This window comes from Aulonocara stuartgranti (genome assembly GCF_965226115.1).
Source record: "Aulonocara stuartgranti genome assembly, chromosome: 16".
Taxonomy (NCBI): Eukaryota; Metazoa; Chordata; class Actinopteri; order Cichliformes; family Cichlidae; genus Aulonocara; species Aulonocara stuartgranti.
The window spans coordinates 25,167,301-25,190,063 of record NC_138952.1 but is presented as its reverse complement, the minus strand read 5'-3'; the positions used below and the strand labels follow the sequence as shown (position 1 = coordinate 25,190,063).

Sequence of the window (22,763 nt, the reverse complement as noted above, 5' to 3'; positions counted from 1 at the left end):
CACGCAGGACACAATGGGATGTAAAAAAAAAGCATGCAAACTTGCACTAAAAAATCTGCGAAACAACGAGGTGAAAGGTGAACCGCGTTATTAGTGAGGGACCACTGTAATTTTGAAGGTAAGTCACAACATACCCTTCGTAAATACTAATGTATAGAAACCGTTACCAGCAATCATTCATTTTTTGTGTGGCTTTTTTCACGGTTTGTTAACATGCTGTGTAGGTGTGTACTTGACTAGCTGATATCGATATAACGGGAAACATCTGGTTTGACTATTCTTCACCTGTAGTTTGAATGCTGAACATTTGCCTGTTTAAATCATAAGACCAGTCACTATACAGAGATGTGCTTCTAAATGTGGACGATGTGTCTTCTGCATGCAGTGATGCAGTTCTGCTTGTGTTGAGTGATGTAAACAAGTGATCGATCTAAACTCTTTAAACGTCAAAATTGATCATTAGATTTTTTGTGACACAACAGTTGTGAGTGTTCCCACCTTCTGCTCTTTGTAACTTAACGCGATCTTTCCGTTTTCGAGTTTTGGACATGATTTTGGAGTATATCTTCGCAGTAGCAATTGACCGCAAAGTAAAGCTACCGGAAATGTACAACCCCACATCCGGTCTCAAACCAGGAAGTTAGCATTTTCTCGTGCACAGGGTCAATACACCGCTGCTTTTTCAAATGTATATTGAATTATTTTATTCTGCTGTTAGACCTGGAATCAAAAATGGAGACTACAACGTCAGCGTCTTCTGCCCAAGCAAAGAGTAAGTGCAATATTATGGGTTGTTATTTCAACTTCTTAAAGATCTAAGTGTGTTTAAATTTAAAAAAAAATCTATAATAAAGTGACACTACAGCTTTGTTAATTCAAAAACAGTGAATATTACTTTTACCAAAAAGAAATGTAAAAAAAATCAGCAACTCATTTTATACAAAATTGTTTATTAATTTCACAATCAACAGAAACTATGATCTTCATCATTGGGGACAGCTACATCCGCCGAGGGGAAGCACGAGCGAGGGAGACCATCGGGACCAACCTAGGTCTGGATGCGCAGGTCCAGTGGTTTGGCAGGGGTGTGATGGTTTGGCAAAACCTGATCCCTTTTCTCTTCCAATGTCTTCGAGGAAGAGTGATACCTGATGTCCTGTTGATCCACTGTGGTGGAAATGACCTTGGCAATGTCAAAAGCGTCAGGCTTGTGGCAGCAATCAAGCAGGACTTGCATGATCTCCACCAGCAGTTCCCGCAGATGAAAATCATTTTCTCTGCCATCACCCAGCGATGCCAGTGGAGGCGTGTTAATCCAAAGAAGGTGGACAAGGCTCGACGCTTTGTAAACAGTGTGATGACTACTTTATTCTGTCGGTTTGTGGTTGTATTGTACATCATCCACAGATAAAGCATAGAAATCCTGACCAGTTTTTGCATGATGGAGTTCATTTCACCCCTTTGGGAAATGATGTATTTTTAAATAATATTGCCTTGTGTCTGAAAGACCAAATCCAGTAGGGTGATGCTGGCTTTGGACTTTCCACTAACATTTTGGCAGCAAAATCTGAATCAGGAATTTTATTCTTTATGCTGTTTTTTTTTTCTGCTTTAAACTCATTTGATAATTTTTCTTTAAATGCCAGAGGAGCCATCACACTTTTCAGTGATTTCACAATTATTCCCCCTGTTCTTTCTTTTGCTGTCATTCCCTTCTAAATTTGTTACTGCTGAATGTTCTTGTAATAAATATTTTTTAAATCATCTCTGACATGCATGATTTCGATTTAATATTGCATTTTACATTCAGCAAATTTTCAGACTGCTTAGAAACACCATTGCTTTTCATGACACTGTTTTATTGAATCCTGTTAAAGACAACATGCAAGAAAATTCCATCTAAACCTTTCATAAAATAAAAGAGAAGCTGCAGTCTACGATTAACAACTTTAGAACTTAAATACATAGCACTTATGCTAGGACAGTGAAATAACAGTAAAAGCTGCATGTAAGTTCTATCACTAGCAGGATAACAATTTTAAGAGAAGCCAATTAAATGTATATTAAGACAGTGACTGTTGTCCTCAACATATTATTGTTCCATGAGGTTGCATGTTTCTCTTAAGAAACATAATGTGGTGTATTAGCCTTTGTATTTTTCAAATTCATTGTTATTCTATTAATTACTAAAGAAAGACTTATATTGTTAGTTTGGGGTGGCTGTAGTTTAGGAAGTACAGCTGGTCATCTTCTGATTGGAAGGTTGGTGGTTTGATCCTGGCTCCCCCCAGTCTGCATGACAAATATAATAAAAAAACATGTTTTAAAAGTCAGTATTTCAAATAGATGGCATGTCCATCATCATTAACTGCCACTGAGGTCTCAATCTGAAGACGGCTCCTAAAGAAAATGAAAAAAAAAAAACACAGACAGAGGAGAGAATAATTAAATTGTATGTATGACGTTTAGCATATTTTGTTATACAATTCTACTAAGCTGATATTTGGCAAGGATTAATTAGTGTGTCTGTGAAGTTTCTCAGTCCACCAGGTCATTGTAGTCTAAGGAACTTGGAAAGAAAAGCATCTGGACTTCTTTAAGTGTCTTGAAGATGTTTCACATCTCGTCCCAGAAGCATCTCATCTGCATGTCCACTGAACCTAGAACAGAGGCAGACAGACAAGCGCAAAAACTTGGATGAAGGAAATGTGAGAAGGACCACTCCCTGACTACTTCTTTAGATTACATTATCCACAGTATTTAAACATGAATACATTTAATCTCAGTAGTAAAAAGTAGCATTTTGCTTTCTTTTCAACATATGACAACAGAATGACAGCCCATCTTAGTCGAAAGCCCACTCACCACAACAAGGTGCGGGCCATGAGTGGGAACACGGGACAAGACATACTTGGCAAACAAGACAAACTAAGACAGGACAAGATACAGATATACATATACTTCATACACATCAGCAATACAATAAAAAAATTTAAACAATAACAATTTATTAACAATATCATTAAATGTAACTTTTTGAATTTTAAATACTGAATGCAAAATCATTAGAGCAAAACGTACTCTCAGTTTTAATTCCGACAAGGAAATAAACAATAACACTTCTAAGGAACTATGTGAAATCTCAAATTGAAAAAGCAGTGCTGTTATTTATAGAAAAGTGCAATAAAACTATCCTGTTGTGGGGCGTAATCCGTGCTGTGGCTGTGGGGGAGGCTGGCGCACCTGAGGTCAGTCAGTGCATCACTCCTCCACTCCATATAAATGAACTAGGGCGTGTTGTGTGTTTGTTGTTGGTGGTGGTATGTGTTTGGCTGGAAAGCTGTGCTGTGAGTGTGTGTACAGCAAATGCGAATAAAAGGGATATGCCACTGAATGGCTTAGCCCTGGTTTATCAGAGAAATAAGAGAGCGGAACCGGCTGTTCAAACCCCCCCAAGGCTGCCCGCTGGAATCGAAATGGAACGAGGCGCAACCTCTCACAATGAACGTAATATGGTCAACACCTTGGAGACGCTTGCAGCTGCTGTGAAGGCTCAAAACAACACCATTGAGCGTATGAGGGGAAACATCAGAGAGAGGCCTGCTCAAAATGAGACCCTTGAGCGACAGTTGGAAAACATCGCGGAACGGATCACTGCAGTTGTGAGGTCTCAGAATCAAAAGAACGATAACACCATGGAACAGAAGTTTGATACCATCATGGGGAGGCTCGCGACTCTCCAACGGGAGATCGAGAGGCCAGTGTCGGAGTGTTAAAGAGCAGCCTGAAAAATTCTCCTGGGCTGCTCGCATGGAAATTAACAAAACCAACATAAACATTGCGGATCCCCATCACGGCGCCAGCTGCAGGCCCAAGGCTGGAGCCGAACAATCACTCCCTGATAATGACTGTGTTACGGCTATTCTTCCCATCCCATGCAAGGACACCTGGATTGGCTGGAGGACACTGTCTCAGCTATACTATGGACATGCACACACACACACTTACACTGATAAGCACTCACTCATCCCCCCTCCCTTTCCAACGCCTTCGATGCTTGTGCCCTACCAGGAAAGATAGCAGTCAACTGGACCAGCACAGATGCTGCAGGACCGGATGCGCTGTCTACACCGGCTCTCTCTTACCCTTTACCCGCCCCTGTTGCTTGTCTTGTGTTTCTATGGTGTATTGATAGTCATGTGCTTTTGTGCTGAGGTGTTTTTTCTGTTATCAAACTGTTCTCCCACTAGGAGCTCAGTCTGAGTGGAGTTTTTTTTCTCCTCCTCTTACCTCATGTAGTGTATTTTCGTTGTTTTTTCCTATCAGCCTACCTTTCTGACATGTCTGCCCAATGTGATGTTTGTGTAAAGTTGGTCAGAAGGTTCCTTTGTAAGTGCGCATGCGTCATTAGCGTGCTGCCTGCTGTAACCCTAATTTCCCTCGGGATGAATAAAGTATTCTGATTCTGAATGGTGAGTCGTGGTCATGTTGTGCCTCCAACCTGTCACAAATTCACATCAGCAATTACAAAAGTAGCAAACAGTGGCAAGAGAAATTTTTTCTGTTTCTTCTGCTGATGCTTCAGTCCTGTTTATGCGGACTGTAAACCATGGGCAGCAGAGGAATAACTGGCAGTAACTGATTATGACAGCAAATCAAAATTTGTTATATTCTTTGACCATATGTTTAGTTAGTAAGTATATATTATATGTATTTCAATTCTAATCTAAAATACAATATATGTTCGAACAATCTGAAATAATGTCAATAAATCATTCAGCCCTAAAAGGCATCAGGTATCGCACATTACTCTCCATAAAAATGGATCAGTTTGGTCATCTGTCTGCGAACCAACTTGCCCGTTTTTGCTATTTAATTTTTTCTTCTTGCTAAGTGACTAAATCTGACTTTGCAGTACCATGTGTACTACAGTACCCATACTGTACAGTAATGCCACTGTTTTGCACATGTCTCACTCTGTATATTTTATTTATTTTATATATTTTATTTATTGTTTACTCTATTTAATTTGTAAAATATGTGTACACACACACACACACACACACGTAGAAAAATATTTAGTATACACATCCAGAAATGCATATACTATTATATATTGTACATATATTTATTAGTTTCAGATGTAGCCATTCTTGTATTTTGCTTGTTTACATGATTGTATTTTGCACAACTCTGTTGCTTGTGAAGCTCGCACACAAGAATTTCACTAACATGTGCTGTACCAATGTACCTGCACATGTGATGTGACAATAAAAGTGATTTGATTTGATTTGATTTGATGTGGAGGCCATTTTCACAAGTACATGAATGTGGTTTACTTCAACACATGTGTCAAGCATATGGCTTTCAAGATGAGGGAAAAGGTTTTTTTCACCACATTCTTCCAGGACCTGGGTGACAATGGTTGCTGTGACTCCACGTCCACTGGGTAGCTGACCTCCATTGGTTTTGATTTTCCTCTGAATGCATTTTTCTGTTGTGATACACACAGTAACCATGTCTGGTGAAGGTTTTTGGAGACCACCTCTGTCTTTCTGCTTAATAAAAGTATGCACAGCACCTTCAGTTGTCAAGGCCTGTGAACAAGGCAAGCAGGTGATTTTCTCTTTGATCTTCTTTACTACAAAACCTGCGATGTAGCTGATCACCGCCTCCTTGTATTCAGACAGGTTGCATACATCTGGGAGGTCAGGAATCGAGTGATCATCAGGGTCATTTACTTGCACAAGGTGCACTTCCATTCTGCGAGCAACATTTACAGCTGCAGATGTTGAATCAAGAATGTATGTGTTGTCTCGAAGTAAACAATTGCCTGTACCCGTTTTAACTTGGTGTCTAACAAGTAAACGTTTGTAGGCTCCCCTGAACTGTCTGGCATTAGGATTGTCATTGTGCCCACCTCTTGCTCTTATGGTAGAGAAGAAGAGCTTTAAGTGGTTCTGACTAGGGGTGGGTTTTTATAATCGATTCATCGATTAAAATCGATTCTGGCTTGGATAACGTAAAATCGATTCATTAAAATCCTGAATCGATTTTTTTTATATAAATTTATTTTGCCCGAAATGCCAGAATCTCTGGTGACATCTCACAAAATTTCAACAACCACCAAACAGTTAAGACAGTAAATGAGAGCAGGTACACGGATTCTGCACATAGACTTAAACACACAGCGCGACCCACGGATCAGAATCAGTTAGATGTTGCCTTTCTCACAGTCGGGGCTGAAAGCCGACAGCTCGCTGATTCTGATCTGTCGGCGGGTCCGCGCTTTGTGTTCACGCCCTTTATGAGCCGATTCTAAAGGTGTTAGTTTGATCTCTCTCCAAACAATATTGACCGAACCAGCAGCAAAAGAAGATCCAAACGCTTCACATAAACATCGTCATGAATTCACTCTGACTTTTACTGTTTTGCTTCCACCGCGACGCACAGCTCTCTCTCTCTCTCTCCCTCTCTGTACTTCAAGAACAGTTTCCCTTTCTTCATTATTCGCTTGCTTGTTACGCACAAGTCTACTGTTGTTTACAGCGCTGTCAGCCGCTGTTTTTTTCCCTTTTACATTCTTCCGAAAAGAAAACCTAATTTCTGCTGTTCAATGCTGAACAAATTTAAACTTTTTAAAATTATTCAAAATGCAAAACGCTTAACCGTGTCTCTAATAAAACCGCTGTAACTTCAGAGGTAATGTTCATATGTTGATTAATGGTTTTCTTTCGTTTTTGATGTACTGCAGAATATTTTTATAAAATCCCAGGCCAGGACAATCACCTTCATGTTTTTCTGTGTTTTATCTTCAGCTACTTTGACACAAAGACATCTGCTGTGACGCTTACACCTGTGATAAAGTCTTGCGTGTGTCAGCTTCCTTTTTATTGATACAAAAATATGTAAATGTACTGATCTGAATTATAATATTTCTGAATGTCAAAATTTCCCAGATTTAAATCGAATTAAATTGAATTAAATCGAATTAAATCAAATCGTGGATCGAATCGATTCGGGACCTTGTGAATCGGAATTGAATCGATTCTAGAAATCAGTGATGATACCCAGCCCTAGTCCTGACTCAGTTTGTAGGTCAGAAGATACCTGCATGGGGCATCGGTCTTCTCAACAAGTTCATTATAAATGTTAAGTGCACTTATGCCATTAGCAATGAAGCCATATATGGCAGTCTTCCTTTTTGTGGTGTGAAGTGGCACCATCTTGTCATACTGCTGGACCTTCAACCCACGAAGCAAGGTTTCCGCATCCTTCAAGATTGTCTCAGCCCTGTGTTTAGTTGATGGCTTAATTGGAGCTTTGTAACCTTTTCCAAGATGATTACGGCTGTTGAGCACATCAAAGGCTGCATCTACAGTGCGCACAAACTCCACAGTTGCAGAACAACCTTTAAACTCCTCCAATTTCAAGCCTTGTTCACAGAACTCCATTGCATCCGCTACACTTCTGCTGAAGAGCTGTGCTGCTAGGTGGACTTTCATTTTTTGTTTTCTCCACTGTAAATGAGCCATTTTTAGTCTGTTACCTAGTCGTAGACCCTCTTCATCTTGGAGTTTATTAAGGGCTTCAAAGTACTTCCACTTAATCTTCCTCCCATCTTCTGTCTCAAATTCCATTGAAGATACAAAGGCATTACGAAGAAGCTTTAGCATCTGGCATGCATCCAGGATCACATGCACTTTTTGTGTGGGATTCTTTGGATGAAAGAAGTAGGGCTTCATGTTGTCGATATTTACCTCTGCGCCAAGTTCCCTTATCATGGCAAAGTTACTCGTAGGGGCATCACACGTAAGGGAGACAACTTTAACACCAACTTCATGAAGCCTGCTAAGGCTTTCCCGAATGACATTGGCTCTTCTCTGATCCATCCATACCATCGATGAGGAAGTACGCAATGGGAATTTTCCATGACTCATTGACAGCCACAACCATGAGGACAAAGGCCTGGGTGGCAAGTGTGTTGTCAATTTCACCAGTGCCTATATCTACATAGCCATGGAACCGGTCACCTGCAAACTCAGTCATTTTGTGGATGTACATTTCATCCATCATTAGTGCACACACCGTCTCCTTTCCCTGTTCTCTGTTTGCCTCCACGTGACTTGTTAGTGCTCTGAAAGATGCTACGGTAAATCCAGAATCAGCTGAGACACTACTGTACCAAGTGCGAATGGTGTGACTGTGTGGCAACGCTTTATTAAAATTCTCACGCACATACTCATGTGCTTTTGGGGAGTAAAAATGAAGTGTGGTGACAAACTGTTTCAGTTCCTCAGAATATTTAGCTGACTTTTTCCCATCAAGGATTTTACGCAAGATGTGTTTTGGAACTTCATTGATTGACTCAAGCAAAGATGCACACTGATTTGAGATCAAGAGCTTGTTCTTGAGTACTTTGGTGACATCCTTTAAGATACAAACTTTTGTCTTTAAACGCCTAGACTTTTGGCATTGCAATCTCAGCTTTTTCCTGTATTTTGTTAGCATCTCTTCTGAAGCCGGATTTTTACGCTTTAACGACTTTGGAGACTCAAGGTTGTAGCAGTGATCCTCTTGAATACAGCCTGGTTCTGTTAATGTGGTTGGTAATAACGCGTAACTATGGTCTCCTGGTGTCATGTTGTGGTCGAATTTTGTATGTGTTTGACCAACATTACTGTTCCCTGACACATCGCTTGATAAACCTGGAGAGCCACTTACCTCTGTGCCAGTACCTATCAAAATGTTACGTCTTGCTCCTCTCCCAGTTGACCTCACCTGAATACATGGAAAACTGAAAATTGTTGGAACTGCTGTGCTGCTGAGGCAACAGATTCCCTAAAGCAGCACAAAAAAAAGAATGAGAAACTTTATATTTAATGTTTTTTTCTTGTAATATTACATAGGAATAGTTATAGATTTTATTAACCTTTGAGTCTGTGATGATGTCATTTTCTTCAAAATGAGCACCGCAAAGACGAGATGATGGCCCAGGTGTCCAGTCCTTCCTTCTCATGTTAGCCAGCCACTGGTTTAGTCTTGCTGCATCACCTAAAGGAAAACTGACCACCCCCACCACCAAAAAAAGACATGCACCTAAGATGACTGTTTAGCAGACTGAATCCAGGTGCAGCTGTGTCAGGTTAATCTGATTAGATGGTCATAATGACAGTGTAGCAAAATCAGACTAAAAAGCCTCTGTGAACTACAGTAAATACTGTCGTGGCAAGGCCGACCAAATCATATCAAACTACTGGTAGAATAGCTATAGAACAGTTTAATGTTAGTGACATCATATTAATTACCACTTTAACTCACATGCTCTTTTTTTCTCAAAAACGTAGCGGTGCAGCAGACTTTGTTTTTAGTTATGCAAACAAACGAGCCCAAATAGTAATTTTTAAAGACGAATTATTCACCACGCTTATTTCACTTTTGTTGGCAGTGTCTCCTGAAACGAAGTCTATCCATGTATTCACAATCACCAGTTAATCTGAGACACTGGTTCGCACAGCCAATTAACAACAGAGAGAACGGGCCTGCAGCCCCAGGTAGTAGCCAGTGGTGTCATAACAACCGCTAACTCCCACTGTACATTAATAAAATAATAATTCTAACCTTAGAGTGAATGAGACATCAATTCACTGATCCACACCACCAGGACATACAGCAATGACATCGGAATGTTGTTCGGACTGGAGAAGTGTAGTCGAATGGTAACAAAGAGAGGGAAGGTAGTCAGAACGGAGGGGATCGAACTACCAGAAGGCAACATTGCAGACATAGAGGACAGTTACAAGTACCTGGGGATCCCGCAGGCAAATGGGAACCATGAAGAGGCCGCTAAGAAAGCTGCAACCACCAAGTACCTGCAGAGGATCAGGCAAGTCCTGAGGAGTCAGCTGAATGGTAAGAACAAGATCCAGGCCATCAACACCTACGCCCTGCCCGTGATCAGGTACCCTGCTGGGGTAATAGGCTGGCCAAAGGAGGAGATAGAAGCCACTGACATAAAGACAAGAAAGCTCCTTACCATGCATGGAGTTCAGCATCCTGAGGCTGTACGCTAAGCGGAAGGAAGGAGGCCGGGGACTGGTGAGTGTCAGCACCACAGTCCAGGATGAGACAAGGAACATCCACGAATACATCACGAAGATGGCCCAAACTGACAGCGTGCTCAGTGAATACCTCAGGCAGCAGAAACCCAAGAAAGAGGAGGAAGGCGAGGAACCATCATGGGAGGACAGGCCCCTGCACGGTATGTACCACCGGCAGATAGCGGAGGTGGCTGATACCCAGAAATCCTACCAGTGGCTGGACAAAGCTGGACTGAAAGACAGCACAGAGGCACTAATCATGGCAGCACAGGAACAAGCACTAAGCACAAGATCCATAGAGGCTGGGGTCTATCACACCAGGCAAGACCCCAGGTGCAGGTTGTGTAAAGATGCCCCTGAGACAATCCAGCACATAACAGCAGGGTGAAAGATGCTAGCAGGCAAGGCATACATGGAACGCCATAACCAAGTGGCCGGCATAGTGTACAGGAACATCTGTGCCGAGTATAACCTGGAAGTCCCGAGGTCAAAATGGGAGATGCCCCCAAGGGTGGTGGAGAATGACCAAGCTAAGATCCTGTGGGACTTCCAGATACAAACGGACAAAATGGTGGTGGCTAACCAACCGGACATAGTGGTGGTAGACAAACAGAAGAAGACAGCCGTAGTGATCAATGTAGCAGTTCCGAATGACAGCAACATCAGGAAGAAGGAACACGAGAAGCTCGAGAAATACCAAGGGCTCAGAGAAGAGCTCGAGAAGATGTGGAGGGTGAAGGTGACGGTGGTCCCAGTGGTAATCGGAGCACTAGGAAAGTTCATTGATGAGAATTATTTATTAAACAAATAAACATAACAATTTTTTTACTCAAGCAACACAACGGTGGCCCAATATCAGACAGAATTGTGAACTCCGCTCTGTAGAGTGGGCAGTCATAATGAAGCAGTTCATTTTATTTTGTAGATTCAAGCTGCTCTTTATATTTTTGGCCACCAGATGTCACAGAGAGGACTCTTGCGTTGAAAAAAGGTTCATTACTCGAAGCTTTTCAACACAAGCTGCAGTTCTTCAGAAAGCTAGAAAAACTAGAAACAAACAAAATATAAACTAGAAACTAAGATGACAAACAAGGAACTGATGACTTGGCATAAATGAAAGAACACGGAACACACAAGATGGATGATGCAACAACAAGAAGACATAGGACTTAAATGTACAGAGGTTAGTGAAGGAATGGGAAACCGGAGGGAAACACAGCTGGAACTAATCAAACATAACACAACTGGGGGAAAGCAAAACTGAACACACTAAAAACAGGACTAGGGACTATCAAAATAAAACAGGAAACCTGAGAAGCACACAAAGACGTAGACAGACTGAATACAGGGAACAGAGATATATCTGTTAGTTATTCCAATCACTCAGTCCAAACTTAGCAGCACGAGTTTCAAGTTTATTTTGCTTTTGCTGGTTCTAATTTAAGTATCCTGAAGTAGGTAGCACACCTAACTGAACACTCATACAAATGTTTTCACTTATTACTAAATCAACCAGCACATCCACAAAACTATTAGACCTCTCTATAGCTATGTCCCAATTCACGGGCTGCATCCTTCGAAAGACCCGGCCTTTGCGGTCTACGTGGGCCGGGTTCTCCGAAGACCAGGAAGGTTGGAAATGGGACACTCTAGCTTTCAGATTTGCGTCACCGCTGTCTTGTTGCTATCTTAAATATAACAGGACATTGGAGTAAATTCTCTACCATGTCACACTTCTGCTTAATCAGTTTTCTGTTTGACGTTTATTCAGCTGTGCGAAAACTATCATTTTAATCTCAGCCAAACTGATTTACTCAGGAACAAATAAAACACTGAAAAAAGCCAAACAATAACATTTTTAAGTTATCTAAGTGACTTATATATCATGTTTAACCTCAGAGCGAAAGACCGTGTGGGGTCTGAAAACGACGTGCCGGGAGTCCGGTGTTGTCGCCGGCTCTAGTGAGCCTTGACCACCCAGTCAGCTATTGAGCTGGTGAGTAACGGATATCTCAAAAAACTTCAGAGCACTTTTCCAGAAAGAGTAATATTAAAACTAAGTAGCTGCTGCCATTGTCGGAAACTGGAATTGGCTGGGCCACGCTATGATTTCTGGGATAGGTTGGGCCACAAAGGATACACCCGACCCATCCCAGAAATCTGGGGAAAAGGAGGACACATTTGTCGGATGCATTTGGAGCAGCCTTCGTTGCCTGTCTGTGATCCAATCGGCCTTTAAATACGGCCTCCGAAGGATGCAGCCCCTGAATTGGGACATAGCATATGTATATATGCTGTATAATCCTAACTTAATCTACTACATTTTAACATACTGCTGTTACCCCTATTCAACCAACATACTGTAACTGTAGCAGTCATGTCATGAACACAAATGGGTTTTCACAATTATCAAGATAATCTGGTGTCTTACAGATCTGTCTGTCTAATGGATAGTGGGGAAGAAGTGAGTGAGGATGAAGAAGGTGAAGAAAAATAAACATTCCCCTGAGAGTGATGGGAAAGATGACAGGATTTCTCATATTGCAGCTATTTGCATTTTTTTGGCCTTTGTGCTTTTGAACTATTACAGTATAGACGAGGAAAACATTCACTTCTTATAAAACACATCTCTGGTGATGTCTTGTTGCCCTGCTTCTTTTTTTTTTTTTAATTATGCAGTGCAGTAAACATATCTCAATGTAATTGTTAGAAACTAAGATTTCATTTTTTACTTTTTTTTTATGACAGGTGAATCATAACTTGTCAGCTCCACTCTTAAGGTTTTTATCCAGCTTTTTTACTTCACATTTGTAGCTTCGGCTTAAGAATTTCACTCCCAACCACTGAATAGACAAAGGTTGTGTCCACATGATGGCTGAGCCTTTGGTTTGGTTTCAATGCTCAAATTATTTTTCCACAACTGTAGGGTAATAAAAACTAAACAAAAACAACAAAAACAAAATAATGACTTAAACACAGCAAATACTAAAACAAAGATGAGGTTAAATGCTCATTGAGATGACACAGTATAGCTTGTAAGGCAACCACGCAGCATGTCAAAAATAGTGTTCTACCAATAAAAGTGAATACATAAAACCACAATTTGGCCTACATGCAAGGCATGCAAAGCACAAAAAACCCACAGAAGCCGCTTTTTGTTGGGCTTAACTGGCTTCTTCAATTGGGAGTATGCATTTCTAACAATGCATACTAAAAATTCAATCACAATTAAAGCTGCAAGCAGTGTTGAGAGGGCCCTCGGAGCCCAGTGTGTCGAGCCATGCTGAACACCTATTTCCACTTGGTGGCAATGGAGAATGCCATCTGAGCAAATGTCACACAGATGCGCGTTGTGTGTTGAATGGCCAGTTAAGATTTCATCTAGATCAATGTTGATTATAATCTAGTGTGCATTTCCTCTTCCCACTACTCAGCGCTCTAACTATTGGCAGGTATGACTATACTATTGGCATATCAATCTGTTCGGGGCTCGGCTCTAATCGTGCCTGTGAAGTTTGGGAGAAATTGGATAAAGTGTCCTAGAGTTACAGCAGTTTTGTGCTAGTTGGCGAATGACTAAAACTCTACGTGTCGCTGTGACTATGCTGTTACACAAAACCCCAAAAGCTTTGCAATTTAACTACACCAAGGCCTTTAGTTTCCACTGACCGAAGATCATGTTGATCTGATTAAAACCTTAGGAGGACTTTGTTAAAGTACGAGGCCAGAAAAGGATGAAAAATGTCCCTAAAATTACATATTAAATTCAAAGTGGCCAACTTCCTGGGTTTAGCATATGGCTCTATCAGACTTTTTGCACATCTTAATATCTTACATCAGGCTGCCAAATTTCAGACTCATAGATTAAACATAGTGCAGGGGCTGCTCTTTTGAAATTTTTAGGAGGTACTGTGGATCATTCCGTCCACGCTACTGAGCCATTTTGCCCTGTCCATGTCTGAAACCATTAAAATGAGTAATTTTTCTCCAGACCTGATGCGTGTGCAAAATTTCATGAGTTTTTGAGCATATCTAAGCCTAAACATTTCAGTTCAAAGGCACACAAGATCGACAACAGAAACAAATTAAAACAGAAAACAGCAAAGCAGCAGCGCCTTGCATCATTCTCTATGGGAATGTCCTGCAGTGTTCTTATTCTGGGGCAAGGTAATAAAGATGCTGTTGACCCACTACTACATCTTATACTTGACAACTCCAGGTTTTCAATGACAACGAAAGTGAGCAAAATATGGTTGGCAGGCATAACTGCGGCAAAAAAACTAGTGGTTCAGAGGTGGCTCCCACCACATGAACTCTTGGTGAAACACTGGCTGAACACTTTGTTAGATATCCTGTACCTAGAACTATCCTCAGCTAGAGATAATTATGCAAACCCCTCAACAGTCCAAAACTGGGAACTGAATTAGACTAAAAGACTACTCAGAAGTGTGAGTTTATACGTGTATTTTCTTTCTTTTTGTTTTAAATTACTGATCTATTGTTCCTCTTTCCTTATCTGTTACACCAAACTGTGTTGTCATTGGTATGTTGTGGTCATGCTGTAAAGGTTATATGAGTTGGGGTAATGTTCCCGGGGAAACTCAGTATGATGTACACTCAACAAAAATATAAATGCAACACCTTTGTTACTGCTCCCATTCCCCATGGGATGGACGTAGAGACCTAAAATTCATTCCAGATACACAATATAACCATCCCTCCCAAACAGTGGTCACAAATCAGCCCAAATGTGTGGTAGTGGGCACATCTGCTATATTCATATAATCCATCCCACCTCACAGGTGTGCCACATCAGGATGCTGATCTGACATCATGAGTAGTGCACAGGTGTACCTCAGACTGCCCACAACAAAAGGCCACCCTGGAATGTGCAGTTTTGTCTCACAGCAAAATGCCACAGATGCCACAAGCAATGAGGGAGCGTGCAATTGGCATGCTGACAGCAGGAATGTCAACCAGATGTGTCGCCCGTGCATTGAATGTTCATTTCTCAACCATAAGCCGTCTCCACAGGCGTTTCAGAGAATATGGCAGCACATCCAACCGGCCTCACAACCGCAGACCTCGTGTAACCACACCAGCCCAGGACCTCCACATCCAGCAGGTTCACCTCCAAGATCGTCTGAGACCAGCCACCCAGACAGCTGCTGGAACAATTGGTTTGCACAACCAAACAATTTCTGCAAAAACTGTCAGAAACCGTCTCAGGGACGCTCAACTGCATGCCCGTCGTCCTCATCGGGGTCTTGACCTGACTCCAGCTCGTCGCCGTAACAGACTTGTGTGGGCAAATGCTCACATTCGATGGCGTCTGGCACGTTGGAGAGGTGTGCGCTTCACAGATGAATCATGGTTCACATTGTTCAGGGCAGATGGCAGCTGAGAATGTCCCAGTTCTTGCATGGCCAGCATACTCACCGGACATGTCACCCATTGAGCATGTTCGGGATGTGCTTGACCAACGTATACGACAGCGTGTACCAGTTCCCACGAATATCCAACAACCTCGCACAGCCATTGAAGTGGAGTGGACCAACATTCCACAGGCCACAATTGACAATCTGATAGACTCCATGCGACGATGTGTTGCACTGCATGAGGCAAATGGTGGTCACACCAGATACTGACCGGTTCTGGGTCCCCAGACCCCCAATAGCGCAAAAAACTGCACATTCCAGGGTGGCCTTTTGTTGTGGGCAGTCTGAGGTACACCTGTGCACTACTCATGATGTCAGATCAGCATCCTGATGTGGCACACCTGTGAGGTGGGATGGATTATCTCAATATAGCAGATGTGCCCACTACCACACATTTGGACTGATTTGTGACCACTGTTTGGGAGGGATGGTTATATTGTGTATCTGGAATGAATTTTAGGTCTCTACGTCCATCCCATGGGGAATGGGAGCAGTAACAAAGGTGTTGCGTTTATATTTTTGTTGAGTGTATGTTTGTGATGTGCTGTATAAGATAGTTTTCCTTTGATCGAAAAACAGATAAAAACAGAGACATTGCATTACAATAAAAAGTGATCATAATCAGTCTTTTATGAGTGCAGACCTGGGTTGGCTGAAAAATAAAATATACTGCATCAAACTATCATGAGCTCTAGTGTCTTTTTTCACATTTTTGATATTTTTTCTGTTGAATGTTGGTGGAAGAGTTAGGAGCCTTACTCTGCCCCATTAATAAATACATTTTCACAGCACTATACAGTATTTAAAGGTTTAAGATTTAAATGTCTTAGTCAGAAATCTACACTATTCATTACTGTGTCTTTTCATATGGATATATACACAGCTCAAGAACAGGTCTAGTTTCAGTGGTAGCATAGCTGCATAAACCACATATTGACTAGGGGACTTCCTCTGAACTTAAAACTTTAGAATCAACCGAAACCAGTGAGATTCTCACACTTCACATGTCCTGTGCCACAGAGCTGAGCTCAGAAATAATCCACATCCTTTCATGCAATGGAGGAAATTTATGTCAATGAACGCTATGTCAAACCTGCCAACAAGCCATCTATAAAAAAACCCACAGGTAAGAAAGAAATTACAAATATTTAAAGTTTACATTGTTCAATCTGTTATTACTATTATCACCCCCCTTCACCACAACCACTTTTTTTTTTTTTAACTTTTCAGCTCCAAGAAGCTACAAGAGAAGCTTTTATTTAGTTGTTATTCTCTCGTTGGGGCTGCTGGCTGGACTTCTCACTCTTGCTTTCTACTGTGAGTTGTGTTGTGTTGCTTTGTTGTTGTTGTTTTCTTCTGTTATATATATAACATGTTTCATTCCATAATGGCAAAATTCCAAATTATTTTTGATTAGCTCGATTATAAATCAGCAACAGTGTTCTTTTGGCTCTCAAAAACATCTTTACTTATTTATCTGTATTTCAGACAAAAACTCCTCACAAGATTCAGCTGAATATCTCTCAATGAATAACAAACTTTCCTCAATAACTGAGGAGAGAGACCTTCTAAATGCAAATGTCTCTGCAGTTCATAACCAACTTTCTTCTATGACTGAGGAGAGAGACCTGCTGAAGGCCAACCTCGCTGAAATGACCAAAGAGCTGGAGAGACTGCAGAGTTTGTTCAACCAGAGTGAGTCCTTGTCTGAGCTGTTGTGTGTCTTTGTAAAAAATTTACACTGAAATTCAGTGATTCCGTTTTCCAGTGATAGATGGAAATATTTTCTCATTATATCTGAACTGACAGAAATTTAAGAAAGCAAACTTTAATCTTCATGGATATGTTTCACATGAATCATTGTCATCATTGTTGCATCTCCTCTGCATTGCAGTGTCAGGATCACAAGGCCTTTTATATATAGATGTTATAAAATATAGATTCCTGTTAATTAACAGAGACCAAATAAAGTATTGCTGAATGTTCCATGTTGATCTTTAATATTTCTTATTTGATGTTTCTTCCAGAGAAAACCTGCCCTACAGGATGGAGAAAGTTCAGTTGTAGCTGTTATCTCCTCTCTGAAAACTCTGGTTCCTGGCATTCAGCTAGAAAACACTGCACAGACCAAGGAGCAGATTTGGTGGTGATAGACAGCCCTGAAGAACAGGTACAAAGTGCATGTATATTGTGTTTGTTAATGAATATTGACTCTCAAACCCCACGTTGTTATGAACATGACTTTCCCCAATTTGAATAAAAATGTTTCCATAAAAATTTCATCATTTGACTAGTTTAACAAGGAACTATCAAAATAAAACAGCAAACATGAGACTCAGACTGAGACATGGACTTGACACTTGAAGAACAGACATGAAAGCATAACATGACTAGATGTGACACAAGGAACACAGGGAAGGCACAGACACAGAAACCAGGAGACTAGAAACTATGAATTACAATGAAGTCAACGACTATTAATAATTCAAAAACACAAAACATGGAAATTCCCCCATTACACTGAAATAGCATTGGGTATAAAGCTGATGAGAATCTGTAGCCAAAGAGACAGAAATAAAAAGAGTCTAGTGATTCATAACACAAATGTTTGTGTGCTTGTTGGACAGAACTTCATCGCTTCATTCACCCAGAAAGAGACTTGGATTGGTTTAAGTGACATAGAACAAGAGGGCACGTGGAAATGGGTAGACGGAACGCCTCTGACTCTGCAGTAAGTCTTTGAGTTCAACCAATATATTAAATATATTTGTAATAAACAAATATTTTTATAAATAATATTTATTTACTAAGTAAATATATATTTTTTATATAAATAAAGAAGTAATGTTTTTTAATTTATGTACTTCCTTGGTGAAGTTATTTCATCAAGAAAATAACTTCATTGACAAACCTAGACACCAGGAACTGAAGATCTTAGAGACTGTTTTGGCCTTATCCGGACATGACTTGTTATTAACTAAACATTTTTTGATGAATAATGGAAGAAAAAAAAAAACAGACCCAGGAGAAAACAGTCAATCCTATCATCCGTCCATCCATTTTCTTAACAACTTAACAATTTATTATTAGAGACAGAGGGTTGTGCATGTATCCATAATTCACAATGGGTTAAACATCCTATCAGTAGTCATTTTTCCCATATTGTTTTATATCTAATTCAAAGATATTAATGTTGTTTTTTATTGACTCACCAGATACTGGGCATCTCTTCAGCCTGACAACCTGTTGTTTAGAGAGGACTGTGCTCATATCAGATATCAAGGAACTTCCTGGAATGATGAAAGATGTGAAAATTCTCTCCAATGGGTCTGTGAAAAACTACTGTAACAGCTGAATTTGTTTGAAAATTAGATTTGTACATATTTTTCAAATTAGGCTATGATAGTTATTTCATTAGCATTTTTATATATCCTTTTCTGAATAAGTATTAAGATTTAGTGAAAAACAACCCTTGAAATATAACTATGCCTATAGTAACGAGTAACTGACCCATTTTATTTGGATAACACTTCTATAAACATACAGTCGCAGCACAAAGTTTTACTTTAGAGAATCAAATACAGCTCCTTATTAGGAAGAAGATAAAGACTGTAGTACCTGTCATAAAAAAAACAAAACAGAAAACGACTGTGGCCTGCTTCAGTGTGCTCAATGTGGTTTCAGTCAATAATTACCGTCACTGGGGAAATGGTGTCACCATGTTTTGAATAATTCTGTGATATTTTTATTGATAATGTTGGTTTGTTGCATGAGTTCTGTTTAGATTCTTTCAGTGGTTGTAACAGTGTTTTGGCATCTCAAAGATTAGACCTAAGAGCTTTATCTAGGGAGGACTGTTAAAATTGTTACATTTCAGTCTGCAACATTTGGGCATATCGAGTAATTTGCCATACAATATTAGAATGTTTTTAGTTTGAAACATAGCTAAAATGTGCAGACATGAAACAGCACACAGTGGATTGTACTGGTTGAAATTTGCACTGCATTTGCATTTCATATTGCAAATGTGCTCACTTGCTATTGTTACTGCTGAAAGCATTTAAACTAATGTTATCTTCACTTTATTGTTATTATTCTAGTAGAAAAACTGAGATTATTTTCTCTTGCTGTGTGTGTGTTTGTGTGTGTGTGTGTGTGTGTGTATGTGTGTGTGTGTGTGGGGCATTTTACTGTACTTATGTGTTTTTCTTATTTTTTTTAATCTACTGTACAGATTACAGAAAAAAATGCTTTTACATACATAACGCATTTATTTTGCATTCTACTTGCTAAAAATCTGAAGCAGAAAATGATGAAGTCTTGCCATTGTTATTTCAGCTTTTTTAATCATTAAAAACATACATTTTCATGATGCATTATTATTGAAATGTAGTTTCCTCAGCATGTGTTTGACAGATATAACATTGTGATTCATCTTCAGAAAAGTGGACAGAAAAAGAGTTTGACTTCTGTGTCTTTTCACATGATTATGCAAACCCATAGAACAATGATATACCCGGCCTGTGATATGTACAAGAGCAGGAACGTTAACACCGCCAAGCAGCTTTCATGAAAACCAGTGGGAATGCAGCCACCAGGGGGCGAAATGGTAATGGACGTTCATTCACTTCCTGCACATACAGTCCAGATCAAAAGTGGCTGCAGAATCACAGAGGCTGGCTGTGTGAGCTGGTCACACTTTATACATGTAGAGAAAACATGTTGTCAGTGTTTCTGTTCAGGGACAGTCACCCAGCAGCAGCAAAGCCACTGAGAACATGTTGCTACTAAAAATCTACTTCTCTTCTTCTGCTGCAGCCAACTGCAATATATCAAGTCTTCATATTAGTCTGGGAGGAAGTTTAGTTTGATTACAGATGGACACTGACAGAATGCACAGAAATATGGATTAAAGTGCCAGTCATTGGGTAAAGTTTGATTTGTTTTTAATGAAAAAAAAAAAGTAAAAACAAAATCCAGAGTGTTTTCTTTTATTCAATAAAAACCTTTACCCCAAGTTACTAAAGTCATTAGTTTTGCATTGACTCATTCTTTTCAGGAAAAAAAAGTTTCACAAAGCTGTTTTTTTCATAGTTAAATTCTCTTGAATTCATCAGTGGTATTAGGGCTCCTCCTCTGCTGCATGTTATAATTGTTTAGGCACCGAGGGGTTCCAATTCAGCTGTACCGATGGCTTATTAGGCCCTGTGACAGACTGGCGACCTGTCCAGGGTGTACCTAAGATAGCTGACATAGGCTCCAGTGCCCGCCACGACCCTGAGAAGGATAAGAGGAAATGAACGGATAGATGGATGGATGATGGCTGATTACTGTGAGTCTCTGGTTCAGTAATACACAGTAGTGTCTTCAGGGTGCACAATTTATCCAGCTACAGTCACTGCTGTCGTTTCAGGAGATGATAAATCAGCACTGGACTGACTGAGAGTAAGAGGTGCTACTACTATTGAAGTAAATCCACTGCAATCCTATTGTAGCATCGTGGCTCAGCCAAGCAGCATACATGTGAATACTAAACCCTAAATATATACAGACCAGTCCGTGGGATTCTCCAGACCTTTTAATCACTATTTCAGACAGAATCAGTGTTTGAGTATTAGTACCTACAAATAAAGAAATAAATGGCTTCTGTATTTCAAGCATATCATTCGTTATGGGGTCATAATGTTTGCAAAATGACTGCATTGTCCTTACCACTCCAGTAAACTAAGAATAAGGAAAACAACCATTAAGTCAGAATGATTCTTCATGGAGGCCATTGGTCTCCGCTATAGTCTTTTATGTATTTTTCATTCCTTGAACATGTACATATACACCAATAAAAAATTTAAAGTTAAAAAAAAGAGGAACGTCTAAGCATCACTAAATCATTTCCTGTTAAGCAGCTTTATTGTATTTTTTAACTGTGTTGCTGAGTCACAGTTAATTCCTGTACCAATGGGGTTAAAAAAAAAACAGCTGAAAAGAGTGTTAATGTCTTTTGATGTGCTGACATTTTGTACAACAAATCTCACTCTTGTGTGTTAAACTTATACCTGGTTGGATTCTGATCAGTGTTAAGCCATTAAACATAATTAACTTGCAGCAAAATCACATATGAATTATGATTCTGTGTTTAACCCTTAGTACACTTATCAGCATTTCTCTTATTGAGGATGTGTTGGCGACTGCCTGAGAGCACTAGCTGCCACTACTCTCACCCCAGATAAAGGCAATCCCATCCTGTCAATCGTCCATCCTTTTCCTGTCTAATCCAAGTGTTTCGATAATATTTTTCACTAAACCCTGAGTATTTACAGGTCAGTCTGTGGGATTCTCCAGGCCTATAGACCTTACACTATATTTTGTATTTTTGTAAGTTTGTTCATTGCAGACAAAAACTCTTTTCTTAACTCATTCCTTCTGCTCTCAAAATCAGCTTGTGAATATTAACATGGAGACAACAACATGCATGACAATAAATATCCATAGAAAAATAAATCTGGTTCTGTAGTTATTTAGTGACATGTGAAGGGGATTTATGACATTATTAATTCAATTCAATTCAATTTTACTTACAGTATATAGCGCCAAATTACAAAAGTCGCCTCAAGGCACTTTATATTGTACACTAGATCGTACAATAATAGATACAGAGAAAAACCCAACTATCATATGACCCCTATAAGCAAGCACTTTGGCGACAGTGGGAAGGAAAAACTCCCTTTTAACAGGAAGAAACCTCCTGCAGAACCAGGCTCAGGGAGGGGCGGCCATCTGCTGCGACCGGTTGGGGTGAGAGAAGGAAGACAGGATAAAGACATGCTGTGGAAGAGAGACAGAGATTAACAACAGGTATGATTCAATGCACAGAGTTCTATTAACACATGGTGAGTGAGAAAAGTGACTGGAAAGGAAAAACTCAATGCATCATGAGAATCCCCCGGCAGCCTACGTCTATTGCAGCATAACTAAGGGAGGATTCAGGGTCACCTGGTCCAGCGCTAACTATATGCTTTAGCAAAAAGGAAAGTTTGAAGCCTAATCTTAAAAGTAGAGATAGTGTCATGGTCCGGAGTCTGTGACTCCGTGTTTATGTTTAGTCTATTAGTATTCTGTGGTTTTGGTTACCTTGGGTGTTTGTATTCTTTTGTTCATGTTCCTATGTTCTGTGTCCCCCAGTCTGTGTTAAGTTGGTGTGTTATGTCATTGCGTGTATGTGTTTCCT

At 40.1% G+C, this 22,763-nt stretch overlaps 1 protein-coding gene and 1 long non-coding RNA gene across 2 annotated transcripts; both read left to right on the top strand.

Annotated features, from left to right (window-relative positions):
* Positions 1–37: 37 nt before the first annotated feature.
* Positions 38–1,777, top strand: LOC309690545. The gene is made up of 3 exons (XR_014271748.1): positions 38–118; positions 719–772; positions 972–1,777. It is a non-coding gene; the product is annotated as an uncharacterized lncRNA (long non-coding RNA).
* Positions 1,778–16,550: 14,773 nt separating this feature from the next.
* On the top strand, positions 16,551–18,898 carry LOC309690542 (CD209 antigen-like protein A). The gene is made up of 6 exons (XM_082507642.1): positions 16,551–16,664; positions 16,769–16,855; positions 17,129–17,233; positions 17,566–17,708; positions 18,166–18,269; positions 18,754–18,898. Exons 1-6 carry the CDS (start codon positions 16,595–16,597, stop codon positions 18,884–18,886), a joined length of 642 nt encoding a protein of 213 aa, XP_082363768.1. The 5' UTR covers positions 16,551–16,594; the 3' UTR covers positions 18,887–18,898.
* Positions 18,899–22,763: the final 3,865 nt, after the last annotated feature.